This window comes from Heteronotia binoei, chromosome 19 (genome assembly GCF_032191835.1).
Source record: "Heteronotia binoei isolate CCM8104 ecotype False Entrance Well chromosome 19, APGP_CSIRO_Hbin_v1, whole genome shotgun sequence".
Lineage (NCBI taxonomy): Eukaryota > Metazoa > Chordata > Lepidosauria > Squamata > Gekkonidae > Heteronotia > Heteronotia binoei.
Window position 1 is genome coordinate 2,389,557 of NC_083241.1, and position 22,439 is coordinate 2,411,995.

Here is a 22,439-nt window from a genome sequence, read left to right on the forward strand (position 1 = left end):
TCAGCCAGAGCTCTCTTATCTGGGAGAACCGGGTTGGATTCCCCACTCCTCCACTTGCAGCTGCTGGAATGGCCTTGGGTCAGCCAGAGCTCTCTTATCTGGGAGAACCAGGTTTGATTCCCCCTCCTCCACTTGCAGCTGCTGGAATGGCCTTGGGTCAGCCAGAGCTCTCTTATCTGGGAGAACCGGGTTTGATTCCCCACTCCTCCACTTGCAGCTGCTGCAATGGCCTTGGGTCAGCCAGAGCTCTCTTATCTGGGAGAACCGGGTTTGATTCCCCACTCCTCCACTCGCAGCTGCTGGAATGGCCTTGAGTCAGCCAGAGCTCTCTTATCTGGGAGAACCGGGTTGGATTCCCCACTCCTCCACTTGCAGCTGCTGGAATGGCCTTGGGTCAGCCAGAGCTCTCTTATCTGGGAGAACCAGGTTTGATTCCCCCTCCTCCACTTGCAGCTGCTGGAATGGCCTTAGGTCAGCCAGAGCTCTCTTATCTGGGAGAACCGGGTTTGATTCCCCCCTCCTCCACTTGCAGCTGCTGGAATGGCTTTGGGTCAGCCAGAGCTCTCTTATCTGGGAGAACCGGGTTTGATTCCCCACTCCTCCACTTGCAGCTGCTGGAATGGCCTTGGGTCAGCCAGAGTTCTCTTATCTGGGAGAACCGGGTTTGATTCCCCAATCCTCCACTTGCAGCTGCTGGGATGGCCTTGGGTCAGCCAGAGCTCTCTTATCTGGGAGAATTGGATTTGATTCCCCACTCCTCCACTTGCACCTGCTGGAATGGCCTTGGGTCAGCCAGAGCTCTCTTATCTGGGAGAACCAGGTTTGATTCCCCCTCCTCCACTTGCATCTGCTGGAATGGCCTTAGGTCAGCCAGAGCTCTCTTATCTGGGAGAACCGGGTTTGATTCCCCCCTCCTCCACTTGCAGCTGCTGGAATGGCCTTGGGTCAGCCAGAGCTCTCTTATCTGGGAGAACCGGGTTTGATTCCCTACTCCTCCACTTGCAGCTGCTGGAATGGCCTTGGGTCAGCCAGAGCTCTCTTATCTGGGAGAACCGGGTTTGATTCCCCACTCCTCCACTTGCAGCTGCTGGAATGGCCTTGGGTCAGCCAGAGCTCTCTTATCTGGGAGAACCGGGTTTGATTCCTCACTCCTCCACTTGCAGCTGCTGGAATGGCCTTGGGTCAGCCAGAGCTCTCTCTTCTGGGAGAACCGGATTTGATTCCCCCCTCCTCCGCTTGCAGCTGCTGGAATGGCCTTGGGTCAGCCAGAGCTCTCTTATCTGGGAGAACCGGGTTTGCTGCCCCACTCTTTCACTTGCAGCTGCTGGAATGGCCTTGGGTCAGCCAGAGCCCTCTTATCTGGGAGAACCAGGTTTGATTCCGCACTCCTCCCTTGCAGCTGCTGGAATGGCTTTGGGCCAGGTATGGCTCTGGTAGGAGTTGTCCTTGAAAGGGCAGCTTCTGGGAGAGCTCTTAGCCCCCCTACCTCCCAGGGTGTCTGTTGTGGAGGGGAACGGGAAGGAGATTGTGAGCCACTCTGAGATTCAGAGTGTAGGGTGGGGTATAAATTCTTGTTCTTCTTGTTCTTCTTCCTCCTCCCTCCTCCTCCTCCTCCTTCCTGCAGTTTGTTTGTTCATTTTACTAGCACCCCACTTTTTGCCCCAATGGGGGCCCAAGCCACTTACCTCCTTCTCCCTTTCTTCATATGATCCTGAAGAGAACCCTGCAAGGAAGTTTAGGCTGAGAGAGAATCGTGACCCCAAGGTCATCTATCAGGTTTCCATGGCACAGTGGGGATTTGAACCTGGGTTTCCCAGATCCTAGTCTAACACTCTAACTACTACACCATGCTGCCTCCCATTGAGTTAGACTGAATTGCTTTCCAATCCTCATTCTGTGAAGGTACTCGAAGGTCTAGTCAGACCTCCTGCTGATGTTTTTGGTGGCACCTCCAGAAACGTCAGAGCGATCTGCCCAAAAAGGTACTCAGTGTTGGTTCATTTTAGTTATCTATATTCTTAATTCTAGTTGTCACTGGTGTCCATTTTCTAGAATATTATTTATTCCCATTAATTTCAAGGGAAATGAATTTCTGGCTAAGCCCCCTCCCCAATCAAATCGAGATCCAGTTCTCCCCATGTGAAATTGCCAGCAAATAGGAGAAATGGTCTCTGCTTTGTATGCAATTAAAACTTCAATTTGCACATTATTCCTCTTTTGAGCAGAGGTTGGGGGCTGTTTTTGCATGAAAAGGGGGTGTAAGTGAAGGGAACTAAACCTTGACCAATTTTGCATGAAGAAGAAGAGATTGGATTTATATCCTACCCTTCACTGGAAGTCCCAGAGCGGTTTACAATCTTTTTTCCCTACCCCTCCTCACGACAGACACTGTTATGCAGGTGGGGCTGAGAGAGCTCTGAGAGAACTGCTCTTGAGAGAGCAGATCTTTCAAGAACCGTGACTGACTCAAGGTCACCCAGCAGCTGCCTGCAGAGGAGGAGAGGGGAAGCAAGCCCAGTTCTCTCAGATAAGAGTCCTTGCTCTTGACTTAACCACACCGGCTCTCAGATTAGAGCCTGCACTCCTAACCACTGCACCAAACTGACTCCTTCTGATGAGTGCTTGAAGATTTTGCCTCTGAGGGACTAGCTCCGTGGAAGATGCGATGCAAACTAAGTCGGGGGGAGTCCCCTAATCCAACTTGCAGTCACATGTACCCCTCACACACAAGGTCCCACTCTCGTGCCACGTTCGCAGCTGTTCCCCAGAGAGCACTCCAGCTGTGCAGCCAACTGTGGCTCTCAGGAGCACCACCACTGCGCATCCCCTGAGTGCACTTTCCCCCCTTTCTTATCAAGAAGGGACTGGATGAACCAATGTAGCAGAAGTCCATCCGTGGGTATCAGCCACGAGGTGTAGATCAGGGGTGTCACTCATTCATTATGAGGGCCGGATCAGACATAAATGAGACCTTGGTCGTTTTCGCACTCACCTCCAGCCGGCGCGACCCCCCTCTTCACTGCGCAGGATCTGCGCGGATTTCGCACTAAATGCCACGGAGCAGCCTTTTGCGCCGGAAACTCCGGCGCAAAAGCCGCTCAAACGTAAATCGCCAAAAAGCAGAGATATAAACTTTATAAAGGACACAAACACAATTAAATATATATATTTAAAAAACATGCTTAAAATTTTAGCACTCTTTGGTCTTAAAGGTGCTTTCTTTGTATTTTTCCCATGGGATCCAGGGAACTGGGCAAAGGAAGCTCTGGCTCTTTCCTTCCTTCCCCAGGGGACCAGGAGGGGGAGGAGCCTCAGCCAATAGAAGGAAGACAGACTTGGCTCAGTAGCTCTGCTGTATATATATATATATATATATATATATATATATATATATATATATATATATATATATATATATATATATATATATATATATATATATATAAATTTTTTGCCACTGTGTGACACAGAGTGTTGGACTGGATGGGCCATTGACCTGATCTAACATGGCTTCTCTTATGTTCTTATGTGACACAGAGTGTTGGACTGGAGGGGCCATTGACCTGATCCAACATGGCTTCTCTTATGTTCTTATGACAGCCAGTTGCTTGGGGGCCTGATAGGAGCCCTCCGGGGGCTTCATTCGGCCTCTGGGCCACATGTTTGACACCCCTGGTGTAGATGGTACATGCTGTCTCTGTATTCTTGGTGCTTGGGGGGGGGCAACTGTGGGAGGGTTTCTAGTGTCTTGGCCCCACTGATGGACCACCTGATGGCGCCTGGTTTTTTGACCACTGTGTGACATAGAATGTTGGCCACTGGCCTGTTCTAACATGGTTCCTCTGATGTTTTCTTGTCTGGGTCAGTGATGCTCTGTCTTCTTGGTGCTTAGTAGGCAAGAGTGAGAGGGCTTCTGGAGTTCTGGCCTTGCTGGTGGACCTCCTGATGGCACCTGGGGTTTTGGCCACTGCATGACACAGAGTGTTGGCCTGGAGGGGCCACTGGCCCAATCCAACATGGTTTCTCTTATGTTCTTATGTCTAGGTCAGTGATGCTTTGTATTCTTGGTGCTTGAGGGGCAAAAATAGGAGGGGGGCTTCTGGAGTTCTGCCCCTGCTGGTGGACCTCTTGATAACAGCAGGGTTTTGGCCACTGTGTGACACAGAGTGTTAGACTGGAGCGTCCATTGGCCTGATCCAGCATGGCTTCTCTTATGTCTGGGACAATGATGGTTTGTCTTTTTGGTGCTTGGGGGGCATAGTGGGAGGGCCTCTGGAGTTCTAGCCCCACTGGTGGACCTTCTGATTGTCCCTGCCTGGAGGTGTTTGAGTTTGCAAAAGACTGGGAAGATGCTTTTATGGGTTTCATGGGTGTCTGTTTGGACTATCATTGAGCAAGAGTGTGCATCGTTAGAAAGGTAGCGTGTCAAGAGGCCCATGTCCTGTTCAAAACTATTAATCTACCATTTAGACATACACCCCTGCCAGTGTCCCTAACCACTATAGTTGTGGCAAATCACACCTATGGGCTTTATTTTTGAGAAATCTCTTCAACTTTAAGATGCTACATTTACTACAAAAAAAAAAATCAGACCCATACATCAGCATAAATCAATTCCACAGTGTTGCCACTGGCCCTATATAGACTTTAAAATTGCTGACCCGTCAATTCATTGTCCGGTAATGATGTGTTCCCACAATCTGTGTGGTTCTTCAGTAGCTGCAATGTGTCTCTCGTTGTCAAGGAGTTGCTGTGGCAACTGGTTCAGAAATATTTTACTTCCTTGACGTGTTCCTCATTTTTGAGCTTGGTGCTAATGTAGGGACTCCCCGCCCCCTCCCCAAAAAAATGCCCCACAGGGTTTTTTTTTAAATCAATATGGGTCGTGCAATATTAGTTTGTTCAGGACTTTTTTTGTAGAAAAAGCCCAGCAGGAACTCATTTGCATATTAGGCCACACTCCCTGGTGGCAAGCCCGTCGGAACAGTGTTCCTGCTCAAAAAAAAGCCCTGAGGTTTTTGTAGCTGTAGAAAAGAATACAGAAGCACCTTCAAAACTAACTAAATTGGTGGTAGGGGAGGAACTTTCAGGAGTTGGAGAAACGTCGACTGAGGCTCACAAGGTTATGCCTGGGATAGAGAAGGTAGAGAAAGAAGTTCTTTTCGCCCTTTCTCACAATACGAGAACTCGTGGGCACTCCATGAAATTGCTGAGCAGCTGGGTTAGAACAGATAAAAGGAAGTCCTTCTTCACCCAAAGGGTGATTAACACATGGAATTCACTGCCACGGGAGGTGGTGGCGGCTACAAGCATAGACAGCTTCAAGAGGAGATTGGATAAACACATGGAGCAGAGGTCCATCAGTGGCTATTAGCCACAGCATATTGTTGGAACTCTCTGTCTGGGGCAGTGATGCTCTGTATTCTTGGGGCTTGGGACGGGCAACAGGGTGAGGGCTTCTGATGCCCTGGCCCCACTGGTGGACCTCCTGATGGCACCTGGTATTTTTGGCTACTGTGTGACACAGAGTGTTGGACTGGATGGGCCATTGGCCTGATCCAACAGGGCTTCTCTTATGTTCTTCTGTGACACAGAGTGTTGGACTGGATGGGCCACTGGCCTCATCCAACATGGCTTCTCTTATATTCTTATGTGACACAGAATGTTGGACTGGATGGGTCATTGGCCTGATCCAACAGGGCTTCTCTTACGTTCTTATGTGACACAGAGTGTTGGACTGGATGGGCCAGTGGCCTGATCCAACATGGTTTCTCTTATGTTCTTACGTGACACAGAGTGTTGGACTGGATGGGCCATTGGCCTGATCCAACAGGGCTTCTCTTATGTTCTTATATGACACAGAGTGTTGGACTGGATGGGCCATTGGCCTGATCCAACAGGGCTTCTCTTATGTTCTTATGAGCCATTGCTCACTGCTTTGGTTCCTACCCCAACACCAAGAAAGGGGGATCATGTTTGATTGTGAATTAAAACTCTGATGAGTCAGAACGCGGAATTCCTTGAGCGTATGCGTTCCCTTAAAATTGTTGCAAATGTCTCTTTGTATTCATTGGTTTGCTAATCTATCTGAAGTGGCTTTGCCCCTACACTCAAAACTAAAGTCTCCCGAGGCTTTGGTCTTGTGCTGTTCACCCCTGAGATTGCAAGATGAGGAATTCACAGGGATGGAAATCCTCAATTGGGGATTCTAGCAATGTGTGGTTGCACCATGGCAGTTTACCAGAAGAGGGAGCCACTGGCCTGCTCACTGGGCTCAGGCGCCGCTGATGTTGATGGCCAGAAGGTGGTACTGCACATGCCAGCTCAAAAGATGTCACGTGACGAAATTGGGTCCAAGAGGTTGCACCCATCCGTATGAAAAACCTCCTTTTTTTGTCTGAATCAAGACTAACCTGCCTGCTCAGAACTGGTTTTGGCTTCAGTCCACCACACTGCCATGAATGGAAAATAGATTAAGTACGGCTGAGTCCTTTGCAAATGAAACAATGGCATTAGAAATGACACACAGTTTGGTGTCAGAGTTAAGAGTAGCAGACTCTAACCTGGGAGAACCAGGTTTGATTCCTCACTTCTCCATGTGCAGCCCACTGGATGAGCTTGGGTCCGTCACAGTTCTCTCAGAACTCTCTCAGCCCTACTTACCTCACAGGGGGTCTGTTGTGGAATGAGGAAGGGAAGGTGATTGTAAGCTGCTCTGAGACTCTGAATGAAGGGCAGAGTATGTCCAACTCTTATCTTTCTCCTCCTTCATCTCCTCCTTTTCCTCCTTCTTTTCCTCCTCTTCTCCTCCCTTTCCTCCTCTTTCTCCTTCCCTTTCTCCTCCTCCTCCTTCTCCTTCCCCTCCTCCTTCTCATCCTTCTCCTCCTCCTTTTCTCCTCCTTTTCCTCCTCCTCTTCCTCTTCTTCTCCTTTTCTCCTCCTCCTCCTTCTCCTCCTCCTCCCCCCCTCCTTCTCCTTTTCCTCCTCCTCCTTTTCCTCCTCTTCCTCCTCCTCCTTTCCTTCCTCCTTTTCCTCCCCTCCTCCTTCTCATCCTTCTCCTCCTCCTCCTTTTCCTCCTCCTCCTTTTCTTCCTCCTTTTCCTCCTCTTCCTCCTTTTCCTCTTCCTCCTCCTCCTCCTCCTCTTTTTCCTCCTCCTTCTCCTCCTCCTCCTTTTCCTCCTCCTTCTCCTCCTCCTCCTTCCCTTCCTCCTCCTCCTGCTTATTTATTTATTTATTTATTTATTCTAGGATTTATATCCCGCCCTTCCCACGAGTGGCTCAGGGCGGCTTACAACAAACAATAAAACAATAAAATCGGAACAAAGTAATTACATTTAAAATCAAACATTTAAAAACCGAAAAACCTTAAAATTATTTAGCATTAAAACTATACAGTAATCACAGAAATCTAGAAAGCTACATTTATCCAGTCAGGCGTAGGCTAACCGGAAGAGGGTCGTCTTACAGGCCCTGCCGAACTGAGTAAGATCCCGCTTCTTCTCCTCCTCCTTCCCCTCCTCCTCCTCCTTCTCATCCTTCTCCTCCTCCTTCTTCCATGACACTGCTCAAACCAACAATGAAGAAATGACCCCAGTGCTCACTTCCTTCCACTACAAGCCTTGTCCATTGATTCCAGCTCTTTGCTACCTACCATTTAACCAGCTCTTAATCCATAAGAGGACCTTTGTAGAAAGGACCTTCGCTTTGGAGAGAGACCTTATCCGAAGCTTTCTTGGAAGGCCAGCAGGTGATGTAAAATGAAGAGGACTGCAGCCTTGGGGAATATTTGGTCTGCCTTTTCCTTCTGCACAGAACTCTGGGAACCAGGGGGACTGGGAAGCGTTTTCTATGTCCGTAGGAGAGGAACTGCCAGAACAGAACAGAGGGGAAGCTATCCCAAGAACTCTTGCAAATCCCCAGAGCTTCCAAGCTGACGGCTCTCCTAAGGACAGCTGTGGCTGATAAAAGGGCCCAGAGAGGGTGGGATCCTCAACCAGCTAGGAGAGCCATTCGGGTGACCCTCTCCAGCTTCTCACCCAATACTGTTTCCAGTATGGGGAAATCATTTCCGTCCCTCGTTTCCAAATACCATTTGACTTGCTTCAGAAATGGCTGTGAGTTGGCAGGAGCACTGCAAGAACACACAGGCCTCTTGTTGAATGATTTATGGCTCTGAAGTCACTTCTGATAAGGTTTGAGGCCACGCTGGGCGTTGTTCAGACTGGCTTTTGTGGCCTTTTGCATGGTTGTTCTGAAGGAACCTCTTCTCAATCAACCATAGCCAGGCCTGGCCTCCATCTAGCATGATTTCCCCTCCCTCCATCTTCTCGACTGAACCCTTTAGCTGCTGGGATCAGAGCGCAGGGCTGGGATCTGGGAGGATAAAATGCAGGAGAGATCAGCTGCATTGGGTCTTCATTATATCATCACAACAGCCCTGCAAGGTAGGGTTGCCAGGTCCAACTCAAGAAATATCTGGGGACTTTGGGGGTGGTCAAGAGCAAGGGTGTGACAAGCACAATTGAATTCCGACAGGAGTTCTGGCCATCACATTTAAAGGGACCGCACTCCTTTTAAATCTTCCCTCCATTTGGAATAATGAAGGATAGGGGCACCTTCTTTGGGGGCTCATAGAATTGGACCCCCTGGCCCAATCTTTTTGAAACTTGGAGGAGACTTTGAGGATAGGCACCAGATGCTATGCTGCAAATTTGGCACCTTGACCTAAAAAAACAGCCCCTCCATAGCCCCAGATACCCAGGAATCAATTTTCCATTCTACCATAGGGAACAATGGAGTGCCCAGCAGACATTTCCCTTCCCCCCCTGCTTTCTGATGACCCTGAAGCAGGGGGAGGGCCTCCAAACCAGGGGATCCCCTGCCCCCACCTGGGGATTGGCAACCCTACTGTAAGGTAGATTCGGGAGGGAGGGGGTCTCCGTGTTGGTTTGAAGCAGCAGAACAAAGTTTGAGTCCAGTTCGGCACCTTGAAAACCAACCTAGTTCAGTTCTGGGGAGAAGCTTTCAAAGAAGCGTGTCTGCACACAAAAGTTTATACCCAGAATAAAACACTGTTGGTCATAAAGGTGCCCCTGGACTGAGACTTTGTTCTCCTGTAAGGTACGCTAGGTTGAGAGTGGGTCATTGAGCAAGCTTTCATCACAGAGCAGGGATTCGAACCTGCCCCCCCCCCCCCCCCGATTCCTAGTCCAGGACTCTGGCTGCCATACCACACTGGCTCTCTCAGCCACTCTTGAGAGCCAGTTTGGTGTAGTGGTTAAGTGTGCGGACTCTTACCTGGGAGAACTGGGTTTGATTCCCCACTCCTGCACTTGCAGCTGCTGGAATGGCCTTGGGTTAGCCATAGCTCTCTTATCTGGGAGAACCGGGTTTGATTCCCCACTCCTCCACTTGCAGCTGCTGGAATGGCCTTGGGACAGCCAGAGCTCTCTTATCTGAGAGAACCGGGTTTGATTCCCCACTCCTGCACTTGCAGCTGCTGGAATGGCCTTGGGTCAGCCATAGCTCTGGCAGAGGTTGTCCTTGAAAGGGCAGCTGCTGTAAGAGCCCTCTCAGCCCCACCCACCTCACAGGGTGTCTGTTGTGGGGGGAGAAGATATAGGAGATTATAAGCCACTCTGAGAGTGAGGGGTGGGGTATAAATCCAATATCCTTTTGGAGAGCCAGTTTGGTGTAGTGGTTAAGACTCTCATCTGGGAGATCTGGGTTTGATTCCCCACTCTTCCACTTGCAGCTGCTGGAATGGCCTTGGGTTAGCCATAGCTCTTGCAGAGTTGTCCTTGAAAGGGCAGCTTCTGGGGGAGCTCTCTCAGCCTCACTCACCTCACAGGGTGTTTGTTGTGGGGAGGGAGATAAAGGAGATCTTAAGCTGCACTGAGACTGATTCAGAGAGAAGGCCAGGGTGTAAATCTGCAGTCGTCTTCTTCTGTTGCTGCTGCTGCTGCCTTAACCAGGTTGGCTTCATCATTATACAGCCGGAGCCATCCAAGCAAGAAAGGCCCAGAGTCTCCCTGAATGCTCAGGCCCAGCTACAAATCTGATACAGACTCCCCCTTTCCTTGCCACTGAGCCAAGTCCCTTCGGCTTTGATAAAGACCAGACGCCTTCTGGGGCTCTTTTATTTCCACTGCACGACAGGACTGCAATTACACCCGGCAGCAAACAGCTAATTCAACATTCCTCTTAATCTCTCCGTCCGTCTGAGGACGGCTCAGAAGATCCTACGCAAGCAGAATGATGCGGGGGTGGGCAATATTATTCCTGGATAACTGAAAATCAGATGAGACCTGGGGGGGGGGGGGGAGGTCCGGGAAGTTCCGGGTTCAAATGGCGGTGCCAGTTCCCATCTAGAAGGGTTTTGGCCAGTCGCTGTTTTCCCAGCCCCCACACCCCCAGTTTGGCAATGGGGGCTGATCATCCTGGAACATCATTTACATGATTGCTCTAAGGATTCCTGAAATTGGGCATTTGGGGCTTAGGGTTGCCAACTCCAGGGGGAGGCAGGAAATCCCCTGGTTTGGAGGCCCTCCCCCCACTTCAGAGCCATCAGAAAGCAGGATGGGGGGGGGGAGGAGGAAATGTCTGCTGGGCATTCCATTATTCCCTGTGGAGACCAATTCCCATAGGGTATAATGGAGAATTAATCCATGGGTATCTGGGGCTCTGGGGGGCTGTTTTTTGAGATAGGAGCACCACAATTTCACCATAGCATCCAGTGCCTCTCCCCAAAAGGCCCTCCAAGTTTCAAAAAGATTGGACCAGGGGGTCCAATTCTATGAGCCCCTAAAGAAGGTGCCCCTATCTTTCATTATTTCCAGTGGAGGGGAGGCATTTTAAAGGTGTGCAGTCCCTTTAAACTTGATGGCCAGAACTCCCTTTGGAGTTCAATTAAGAACATAAGAACATAAGAGAAGCCATGTTGGATCAAGCCAGTGGCCCATCCAGTCCAACACTCTGTGTCACATAAGAGAAGCCATGTTGGATCAGGCCAATGGCCCATCCAGTCCAACATTCTGTGTCACACAAGAACATAAGAGAAGCCCTGTTGGATCAGGCCAATGGACCCTCCAGTCCAACACTCTGTGTCACATAAGAACATAAGAGAAGCCCTGTTGGATCAGGCCAATGGCCCCTCCAATCCAACACTGTGTGTCACACAAGAACATAAGAGAAGCCCTGTTGGATCAGGCCAATGGCCCCTCCAGTCCAACACTGTGTGTCACATAAGAACATAAGAGAAGCCCTGTTGGATCAGGCCAATGGCCCCTCCAGTCCAACACTCTGTGTCACATAAGAACATAAGAGAAGCCATGTTGGATCAGGCCAATGGCCCCTCCAGTCCAACACTGTGTGTCACATAAGAACATAAGAGAAGCCATGCTGGATCAGGCCAATGGCCCCTCCAGTCCAACACTGTGTGTCACATAAGAACATAAGAGAAGCCCTGTTGGATCAGGCCAATGGCCCCTCCAGTCCAACACTGTGTGTCACATAAGAACATAAGAGAAGCCATGTTGGATCAGGCCAATGGCCCATCCAGTCCAACACTCTGTATCACACACTGGCCAAAAATTTATTTATTTATATATATATATACACATACACATGCTTGTCACACTGTTGCTCCTGACTCCACCCCCAATGTCTCCTGGCTCCACCCCCAAAGTCCCAGGATATTTCTTGAATTGGACTTGGTAACCCTAAGTGATGGTGATTCGCCCTCCTCTCCAGCTCTGGTTTTTATTGAACTATTTTACCCTTTTCAGTGTTCTTTTTAATTGCTCAAGTGTTTCCGTGTGTTTATGTTTGCTGCCTTGGGAACCCCATCGGGTGGGGAAAGGCCGGAAAAAGTTTAAAATCAAAGCGAGACAGAGCTCTGGAGGGCCAGCCCAAGAGACTCCACAGCCCTGCGACTGTGGGGATATGCCTGGCCCAAGGTCGCCCGGTGGCTTTGATGAGGGGGTGGGGATTCAAACCCAGAGCCCAATCTAGCACTCCAGGCCCCAGGGCTTTGTTGTAGAAAAAGCCCAGCAGGAACTAATTTGCATATTAGGCCACACTAGGGTTGCCAATCCCCAGGTGGGGGCAGGGAATCCCCCGGTTTGGAGGCCCTCCCCCCGCTTCAGGGTCAGCAGAAAGCGGGGGGGGGGGGCGGAAATGCCTGCTGCACACTCCATTATTTGCTATGAAGACCGATTTCCATAGGGAATAATGGAGAATAGATCTGCAGGTATTTGGGGCTCTGGGGGGGCTGTTTTTTTGAGGTAGATGCACTGAATTTGCAGCATAGCATCCTGTGCCTTTCCTCAAAATACCCTCCAAGTTTAAAAAAGATTGGATTAGGGCGTCCAATTCTGTGAGCTCCAAAAGGAGGTGCCCCTATCCTTCATTATTTCTAAAGGAGGGAAGGCATTTAAAAGGTGTGCCGTCCCTTTAAATGTGATGGCCAGAACTCCCTTTGGAGTTCGATTATGCTTGTCACAACCTTGCTCCTAGCTCCACCCCCAAGGTCTTCTGGATCCACCCCCAAAGTCCCCAGATATTTCTTGAATCGGACCTGGCAACCCAAGGCCACACCCCCTGATGTCGCTATTGTTTCATGTAGGACATTTTTTTTTGCAGAAAAAGCCTAGCAGGGACTCATTTGCCTATTAGGCCACACCCCAATGTCACCATTGTTTCATGCTACTTTTTTTGCAAAAAAAGCCCGGCAGGATCTCATTTGCACATCAGGCCACACCCCTGACACCAAGCCAGCTGTAATTGCATTTTTTGCTCAAAAAGTGCCCTGCTAGGCCCTTCAGACCGCGGCCTCATGAGCAAAGCTGTGTTCTTTGGGCTCTGATGGTTGCCACGCTTGACAATCGCCAGATAAACAGAATCGGTTTGCTCTGACATCTTCCATACGAAGCAAATCCAGATGCTGGCTGTGTACAGGATGGCTCACAAAGGCCTAAGCTAACGCCAGCTGTTCTGGATCAAAGAGCCATATTGCTGCCTCGGCATTTCTCCTGAACAGAAAGCGAGCTCTCTCTGCCATCATTAAATAACGCTAATCGTGTATTGTACAGAACGGATGATAAACCCCAGGTTTTTTAGATCGTCTGGAGACGGTGGCCCTGGACTCTTCTGTTACAGGGTGGAGGAAGAATGCAGGAATCAACAAGGGCCAAGTCTGCTTTCCAGCACAAATTTGGTCCAGTACTGTATAACAAAGAAAAAAAAATTAACTCCAAATGCGATTGCAGGTCGTCCTCCTTCACATTATAAGAGCTTTCCTGTTGATATTGTGCCACAATCTAAAAAAAAACCTTTGTGTGTGGAAGAGAGAAAAGGTCACGGTTGGGACCAGAGTATAAAAAACTAAAGCCAGGTAGCAGTGCGTGTGTGGGGGGGGGGCGGGATGTGTGTGAGAGAGGTCTATTTCTGCAGGACTGTTTAGCAAGTGAAAACCTGATTCAGCTGAACCTTGGAGGAAAGCAGAAGTCTCTCGCCAGTCCTTGGAAAGCGGTCTTGTTTACATTCCAGCTGTCTCACAACAACTGGGAACCCTACCCGAAGAGAGTCAGATTTGACACGCTGCATTAAAAGGCTTCCCTTCTTCTAAGTGGTCAGGAAATACGATCCTCATTATGGAGCTTTTATCTCACAAATTTTGGTGCTTTCCCCAGCTACCATTTTAGCATCGCTAACTTGGAGAGTTGAGCTGAGTCGTGCCCTTCTATGGCAACTGCCCGACACCCTTCTTCAGCCTTTAGAGCACGGGTGGCCAAATTGCAGCTGGGGAGCCACATGTGGCTCTTTCATACGTATGATGTAGCTCTTGAAGCCACCCCCCCCCCCCTCCACCTCATCAGCCAGCTAGGAGAAGGAATTTCTCTCTTTAAATCACTTTGCCAAGCCAGCTGGCAGCTTGGAGAATGCATTTAGAGTTAAAGTTGCTTTCTTTTCACCTCTCCTCCCTATTCCCGCACCCGATCTATTTGCCTGCCTGCTCTCAAATATCTGAAGTTCCTGTCTTGCAGCTCTCAAACATCTGACGTTTATTCTATGTGGCTCTTCTATGAAGCAAGTTTGGTCATCCCTGCTTTAGAGTTTGCACATTATCCGCATTCAGGACCCAGGATAGCATAGGCAACAGAGTCTGGGAGCTAGCGATCTGGGCTTTCACACATGCATTAGAGTTCCCAGCTCCAGATTGGGAAATTCCTAGAGATTTCAGGGGGGAGCCTGAGTCATGCAGGGTTTGAGGCAAGATTTTAGCAGGGCATGATGTCATAGGTGTCCACCTTCCAAAGCAGCCATTTTCTCCAGGGGAACTGATCTCTGTCATCTGGAGGTTGGTCATTATTCTGGGAGAGATCCAGCTCACACCTGGAGGCTGGCAAGCATAGGATGCGGGTTTGAGCCATTGTGAATCCAGTTATCCTGTCATGGCTAAGCTCAATAACAGCTTTCCGGCTATGCCTTTCTCCTTTGCGGTCATTACGCAGGTTAGTAAAGAGTCCGGTAGCACCTTTAAGACTAACAAATTTTATCGTAGGGTAAGCTTTTGAGAAACACAACTCTCTTCGTCACTGCATAGAGGATATGTAGAAGCTGGCCAGGTTGGGCAAAACAAAAGGAAATAAATTCAGTATATATTGAGGGGCAGGGATTTTCACGCTGCTGGAGATAAGTGTATCCTTCCTATGCTCTGAATTGTTCTAAAGCCTTCTGATGTTTGCATTATAAACTTGTAGTGTGAACTGCCTGGAGGATCTGGGAGACTGTTGAAAGGGCCGTCACGAAAAGGGGCTGAAATAAAGGGAGCCACCATTTTGCAAACAGCCGATGATTCGTGGGCCATGAACCCTGGTATACTCCATCCTCATCCTGCCATTTGGGGAGCCTACGGAGCCTCCAGGAAGAGGATTGGGCCTCCAGGAAGAGGATTGGAGAGCCAGTTTGGTGTAGTGGTTAAGTGTGCGGACTCTTATCTGGGAGAACCGGGTTTGATTCCCCACTCCTCCACTTGCACCTGCTGGAATGGCCTTGGGTCAGCCAGAGCTCTGGCAGAGGTTGTCCTTGAAAGGGCAGCTGCTGGGAGAGCCCTCTCCAGCCCCACCCACCTCACAGGGTGTCTGTTGTGGGGGAGGAAGGTAAAGGAGATTGTGAGCCGCTCTGAGACTCTTCAGAGTAGAGGGCAGGATATAAATCCAAGATCATCTTCTTCTTCTTTCGACCATCCCGCTCCAACTATGTTGGCAGAGCATTTTCACCAGGAGAAAAACCAGCCCCGGCTCTTTGAGTTCTGACAAGGAGGGTAGGAAATTGGCAGTGACGGTTCTGAAATGTTGTTCTTCAGCCATTCTTTGCCCGGCCCTGACTGTTGCCAGATGTGTATGGCAGAGCGTTAATATTTTTTGTCAGTTTTATCCTGACTTTGTTTTTCCAGAAGTAAGAAAAGACTTCGCCAAGTTGTTTCAGGCTCAAATCATTTGCTCAGAATGCAGGGTCTGGTTCTGAATGTCAGAATCCCAGCCAACTCAAAGATGCTAGCCTCCAGGTGGGCTCTGTCTCTAGACATCTCTTGGCATCGCAACTGATCTCCAGGGGGGCAGGTAGATCCAGGTGGGCAGCTGGACTGGAGGGGCCACTGGCCTGATCCAACATGGCTTCTCTTATGTCCTTATGGGACACAGAGTGTTGGACTGGAGGGGCCATTGGCCTGATCCAACAGGGCTTCTCTAATGTTCTTAAAACGGCTGCTCTGGAGTGTGGATTTCATGGCATTGTAGCCCAAGGAAGTCCCTCCCCGTCTCAAACAGCAGCTTCTCCAGGCTCCACCCTTGATTCTCCAGGGAGTTCCCAAATTGGAGGGTCAAGGGTGTCTCTTGCCATGGAAATAGTCTCAAAATTGTTGTGTGACTGAAAGTAACCTCAGGGGGTCCAGCTTGGCTTGCTATCAATATAGCTTTACATGCTTAGCCTGTTATGCCTGCACCTTGCAAAGTAACCCTTCTGCCCTGGGAACAGAGAATACTGGGGTACCAACACCAAGGTCACTCTATGTTATCTGTCTTCCAGAAAAAAGTACTTTAGTTTCTGGCTTCATGATGCTAATAGGAATGCTTATGGGGTGAATGGTGAGAATGCAATTGTTAGATTTTGGCGCTTTGCATTTTGAATGTGTGCTCTCTGATTATAACTCTAGGCCACTGAAGAAGGCACATTAGGCGGCCAAAGCGTGTTTAGATATATAATCCTTTTAGTCTGTAGTGAAGTTTTGACAAATTGATATTCCTGTTTAACAACTGCATTTGATTTTCTGTATTTTTTTACATTTTTAATGGTCACAGAGTGCAATAAATACCTGTAGCATGTTTCATTGTTAAAGTCAGCTTTTGAGTACTCCCCTTTTTAAGTGGTTGGATTTTTCTTCCCCTGTGGTTTGCTCGGAACTGACCGCTGAAGCCTGGGGGGAGGAGATGTAATGCTAAGAGATCTCCAGCCATCACCTGGAGATTGACAACTCTGTGGGGAAGGAGTTCCTTAAATGGGGGAGCAGCACTGGGGCAGAGTTAGGTCCCACCCTTCCACATTGTTGTGGCTTCAGTCTACATAGGGGGAAACACAGCGGCTTTTAGGGTCAAATAAACATCAGCCACAGCTTGATTCATGTCTAGTGAGCAACGAGGTTTTCAGGTAGGGTTGTCAATCCCCAGGAAGAGGCAGGGGATGCCCCGGTTTGGAGGCCCTCCCCCTGCTTCAGGGTCATCAGAAAGCGGGGAGAGGGGAGGGAAATGTCTGCTGGGAGCTCTGTTATTCCCTATGGAGATTTATTCCCATAGAAAATCATGGAGAATTGATCCGCGGGTATCTAGGGCTCGGGGGGGGGGGCTGTTGTTTGGAGGTAGAAGCACCAAATATTCAATACAGCATCTAGTGCCTCTCCCCAAAATATCCCCCAAGTTTCAAAACGATTGAACCAGGGGGTCCAATTCTATGAGCCTCAAAAGAAGGTGCCCCTATCCTTCATTATTTCCTATGGAAGGAAGGCATTGAAAAGGTGTGCCGTCGCTTTAAATGTGATGGCCAGAATTCCCTTTGGAGTTCAATTATGCTTGTCACAGCCTTGATCTTGGCTCCACCCCTAATGTCTCCTGGCTCCACCCCCAAAGTCTCCTGGCTCCACCCCCAAAGTCCCCAGATATTTCTTAAATTGGACTTGGCAACCCAATTTTCAGAGGATGAGTTTTTGAGAGTCAAGGCTCTGCTCATACCCCCCCGAAATCTTGTACCCCCAAAATCTTGTCAATCACAAAGGTGCCACTGGGCTCTTAGGAGATGTACTGTTTAGGGGTCCGAAGGGGGTCTCTCTTTGCTTTCCTGCACAACTAAATTCCGTTCTTGCTTCTTTGTCTCAGAATTCTCTGGAGCCTTCAACATTGATACGAAGAGGCCCCGAATTATACCCGGCTCGAAAGACGCATATTTTGGCTACACAGTCCAACAGCATGAAATCAATGGGAAGAAATGGTAAGTGAATTCCTTTTGGCTCTCGTGCACCTTTGCAGATTGCATTATCGCTTTTCTGTGTTAATAGCGAGAAGTCTGTCCTTGAGGGCGTCTGGCAGTCTGTTGTAAAGTAACAGCCAGCTCAAGGAATTTTGGTAACCGGATGTCCATCCTGTCATACAGGATAAGAAAGGCTCAGAGCACCCAAAGTTCAGATGTAAAGGCTTTTAAAAAGGTAAAGGTAGTCCCCTGTGCAAGCACCAGTCGTTTTTGACTCTGGGGTGACGTTGCTTTCACAACGTTTTCACGGCAGACTTTTTTACGGGGTGGTTTGCCATTGCCTTCCCCAGTCATCTACACTTTCCCCACCAGCAAGCTGGGTCCTCATTTTACCGACCTCAGAAGGATGGAAGGCTGAGTCAACCTCGAGCCGGCTACCTGAAAACCCAGCTTCCGCCGGGGATCGAACTCAGGTCATGAGCAGAGCTGAGAACTGCAGTACTGCAGCTTTCACACTCTGCGCCACGGGGTTCTGTAAAGCCTTTAGCTGAAGACAAAAAGGAACAACAGGGTGTTCCCATGTGCCTTGGAGCCAGGGTTGCTATGTCCCCCAGCCACTAGCTGGAGATTGGAGGGGGGGGGGAGTGGGAATGCCGGATCCAGGCTGGGAAATTCCTAGAGCTTTGGGGCTGGAGCCTTGGGAAAGCAGGGACCGGGGGGTGGGGTTTGCATTGCCACAGAGCCCACACTCCAAAGCACCCCTTTTCTCCAGGGGGACTGATTTCCATAGTCTGAAAATGAGCTGTCATTCCAGGGGATCCCCTGCCTCCACCTGGGGATTAAAAGCAGCCGAGTGAAATGCACAGGAGGGGAGAAAGACCCAAAGGCAAGCCGCTGCACAGAATTCCCCACAAACTCCACGCGCTCTGAAAACGAGAACAGTTTCTCTAATTTACAAACCACTACAACAATATTTTCCTTTTACACAACAAAACTTCTTATGAAAACAAGAACAGGCAAACACAGGCCGGATAAACTCTCCGATACCAATCCAGACTCTCTTTAATTAATTCATTAATTTATTCATTTATTCCATTTGTATCCCGCCCTCCTCGCCAAGACGGGCTCAGGGCGGCTCACATAGTCATGCATGTGCATGAGTAAACACAGTAATACGTTAAAATCATAGACCATAGAATAATATAAAAACATCAAATACATAAAATATTTAGGGAGGGACGGTAGCTCAGTGGTAGAGCACCTGCTTGGGAAGCAGGAGGTCCCGGGTTCAATCCCTGGCATCGCCAACTAAAAAGGGTCCAGGCAAATAGGCATGAAAAACCTCCGCTTGAGACCCTGGAGAGCCATGAATGGGGCTGTGGCTCAGTGGTAGAGCATCTGCTTGGGAAGCAGAAGGTCCCAGGTTCAATCCCTGGCATCGCCAACTAAAAAGGGTCCAGGCAAATAGGCATGAAAAACCTCCGCTTGAGACCCTGGTGAGCCATGAATGGGGCTGTGGCTCAGTGGTAGAGCATCTGCTTGGGAAGCAGAAGGTCCCAGGTTCGATCCCCGGCATCTCCAGCTAAAAAGGGTCCAGGCAAGGAGGCATAAAAAACCTCCACTTGAGACCCTGGAGAGCCATGAATGGGGCTGTGGCTCAGGGGTAGAGCACCTGCTTGGGAAGCAGAAGGTCCCAGGTTCAATCCCCGGCATCTCCAACTCAAAAGGGTCCAGGCAAGTAGGCGTGAATAACCTCCGCTTGAGACTCTGGAGAGCCATGAATGGGGCTGTGGCTCAGCGGTAGAGCATCTGCTTGGGAAGTAGAAGGTCCCAGGTTCAATCCCCGGCATCTCCAACTAAAAAGGGTCCAGGCAAGTAGGCGTGAAGAACCTTCGCTTGAGACTCTGGAGAGCCATGAATGGGGCTGTGGCTCAGTGGTAGAGCATCTGCTTGGTAAGCAGGAGGTCCCAGGTTCAATCCCCACTGGCATCTCCAACTAAAAAGGGTCCAGGCAAGTAGGCGTGAAGAACCTCCGCTTGAGACCCTGGAGAGCCATGAATGGGGCTGTGGCTCAGTGGTAGAGCATCTGCTTGGTAAGCAGAAGGTCCCAGGTTCAATCCCCGGCATCTCCAACTAAAAAGGGTCCAGGCAAGTAGGCATGAAGAACCTCCGCTTGAGACTCTGGAGAGCCATGAATGGGGCTGTGGCTCAGGTAGAGCATCTGCTTGGTAAGCAGAAGGTCCCAGGTTCAATCCCTGGCATCTCCAACTAAAAAGGGTCCAGGCAAGTAGGTGTGGAAAACCTCAGCTTGAAACCCTGGAGAGCCGCTGCCAGTCTGAGTAGACAATACTGACTTTGATGGACCGAAGGTCTGATTCAGTAGAAGGCAGCTTCATATGTTCTTCATATGTTCATATGTTTCGGTGCTATAATCTTAGTTTTTGATTCTCTGTAAGCCGATCTTAAGTTGTCTTCTTCGCAGCTGCTGTACAGCAGATTACAAGGGATGATTCATATGTTACCTAGGTCTGTAGTGGCCAGCAGTCTAGTTTGCAAATGCCTGGTGGAAGAGTGCCGTCTTACAGGCCCTGCAGAACTGTATGAGCTCTCGCAGGGCCCTGACCTCTTCCGGCAACTCATTCCACCAGTGTGGAGCCACTACAGAGAAGGCTCTGGACCAGTTCTTTTCTTGAAATTCTTGTCTCAGTGTTTATTCCTGCTTTGCTGTATACAATACGAAGCACATTTGAAGCTATTGGAGGAGGTCCATCTTCTTCATATCTCCAGGAATTGGATATATGCTGGTGGCTGAATGTCACAGTTGAGAAACATCGGCTTCGAGGCGGTATGGAAGTTGTATGTGGGGTATATGAAGAGGAGGCCATATGAAGAGGAGAGCCAGTTTGGTTAGTGGTTAAGTGTGCAGGCTCTTATCTGGGAGATCCAGGTTTGATTCCCCACTCCTCCACTTGCAGCTGCTGGAATGGCCTTGGGTCAGCCAGAGCTCTCACAGAGTTGTCCTTGAAAGGGCAGCTTCTGAGAGAGCTCTCTCAGCCCCACCCACCTCACAGGGTATTTGGTGTGGGGGAGGAAAAGAGATTGTGAGCCACTCTGAGACTGATTTTGCACCCAGCTTACCCCGCAGTCACGTTCCTCTTCTCTGTGCAGCATCCCTCAGATTTCCCACTATCTGCGCTGGAGTTACAGTTTCCGTTTGCTGCGTGAAAGCCGCGACACTTCTTGTAACTCCGGCGCAGATAGTGGGAAATCCAACGGACACTGTGCAGAGAAGAGGAACATGACTGCGGGGTAAGCTGGGTGTGAAATCGGTCTGAGATTCAGAGTGAAGGGCGGTGTATAAATCCCAAATCATCATCATCTTCTCCTCCTCCTCCTCCTCCTCATACATGGGCCACCTGTAACTGTGCATGCAAATCTTCGTTTGCATTTGTGCTCCTCCAGTAACAGCTAGGAGTGTGTGTGAATTGCAGACATCTTCTGTTCTCCTCCAGTGCCTCAAAATAGACGCCTCAAAATAAAATAAGTAGCTAAAGGGTTTCTTTAACCAAAAAAGATATTGTGAACCCACCATGACTCACACAACTTAGAATATGACTCACTGAACAAACAAACCTCATGTACTACAAGCCCGGCAGACGCAGGTTGCGCTACCAAAGAATTCAGCGGCCGGAGGGTTGCGGTACCCAGCAGTGGAAAGCACAAATAAGCAAAACCAGAATGTGATGCAAAGGGAGGAACCCCGTGACGGGCCCTGAAGAAGAACCGGCAAGGATCCCAGAATTCCAGCGAGAGGCGCTGGGAAAGGAGGAGAAGTGTCAGGCCACCAGAAGACGTTTTTAGAGGGACCGGCCCTCCTGGCAAAAGCTCCTATAACCTTGGCAGACCCCCCAACATTTAGAGAGATTTCAGCTCCTTTTGCATGTTGTAATATTGCTAAATGTTTCTGCATTCTTCCAAAAAAAAAAAAAGTCACACACATTTGTTCGGGGCTATATTAAGTGCATTAGACAATTATGCTAGGAAAAGAGGAAAACCACAGTTTGCAAGACCAAAGCAAGACTGTTAACAATGGGGCATTTTGGAGGTCATTCATTCGTTTATTCGTTTGTTCATTCGTTTGTACATTCATTCATTTGTTCATTCATTCACTGGGTCACCATAAGTTAGAAGAAACTCTACATATAACTCTAATCTAATGTACAAAACAAAGTTTGAGTCCAGTGGCAACTTAAAGGCCAAAAAAGTTTAATTCGGGAGATAGGCGTTTGTGTGCATGTTCTTCGTCGAAGTGTGCATGCGCGCGAAAGCTTATACCAGGAACAAAACTTGGTTATTCTTCAAGGTACCACAGGACTCTAATTTGTTTGCTGCTTCAGATTGACCCACTCGAATATAACAACACACATGCACAGTTCTACACAAGGATATAGACTTCACCATCCAGTGTTTGGACAGTCTTGAAGAAGTTTGTAGGGTGCTCCCTTTTTTAAGATAGGAGGCGGCAGCCCCCCTCTAGCTTCCCGCGTTCTCCGTCTGCAGCTAGATGGGTGCAGTTACCGCCTCCATCTTCACCAGAGCCTTCCTCAGTCTCTCTCTTCTCTTCTCCACCCTGCTGGTTTTCTCTTTTTTCTACTCCCAAGAATTTCAAGGATGTCCATCCGGCTGGCCTTCCCCCCCAGCCCACCACAACCAGCAGTCTCTGCATTTACCGTTCCTTTCCCCCTCATTCTGGATCTTGTGGAGCAGCTTCTTTCGGGCATGCTCAGAATTTGTATGTGGTCGTAGAATCATAGAGTTGGAGGGGACCCCCAGGGTCATCTAGTCCAATGAATTTCTTGCACAATGCAAGAAATTCAAAGATATCTCCCCCTAAATTAATAGAAGAAGAAGAAGATAGAAG

At 49.2% G+C, this 22,439-nt stretch overlaps 1 protein-coding gene across 1 annotated transcript in view; it reads left to right on the top strand.

Moving 5' to 3' along the window:
* Positions 1 to 22,439, top strand: part of ITGA11 (integrin subunit alpha 11) — a 154,611-nt gene that overhangs the window by 19,406 nt on the left and 112,766 nt on the right. Inside the window, exon 3 of the mRNA XM_060260361.1 lies at positions 17,428 to 17,539. Within this exon, the coding sequence (XP_060116344.1) occupies positions 17,428 to 17,539 (112 nt within the window). The remainder of the gene's footprint in view (positions 1 to 17,427; positions 17,540 to 22,439) is intronic.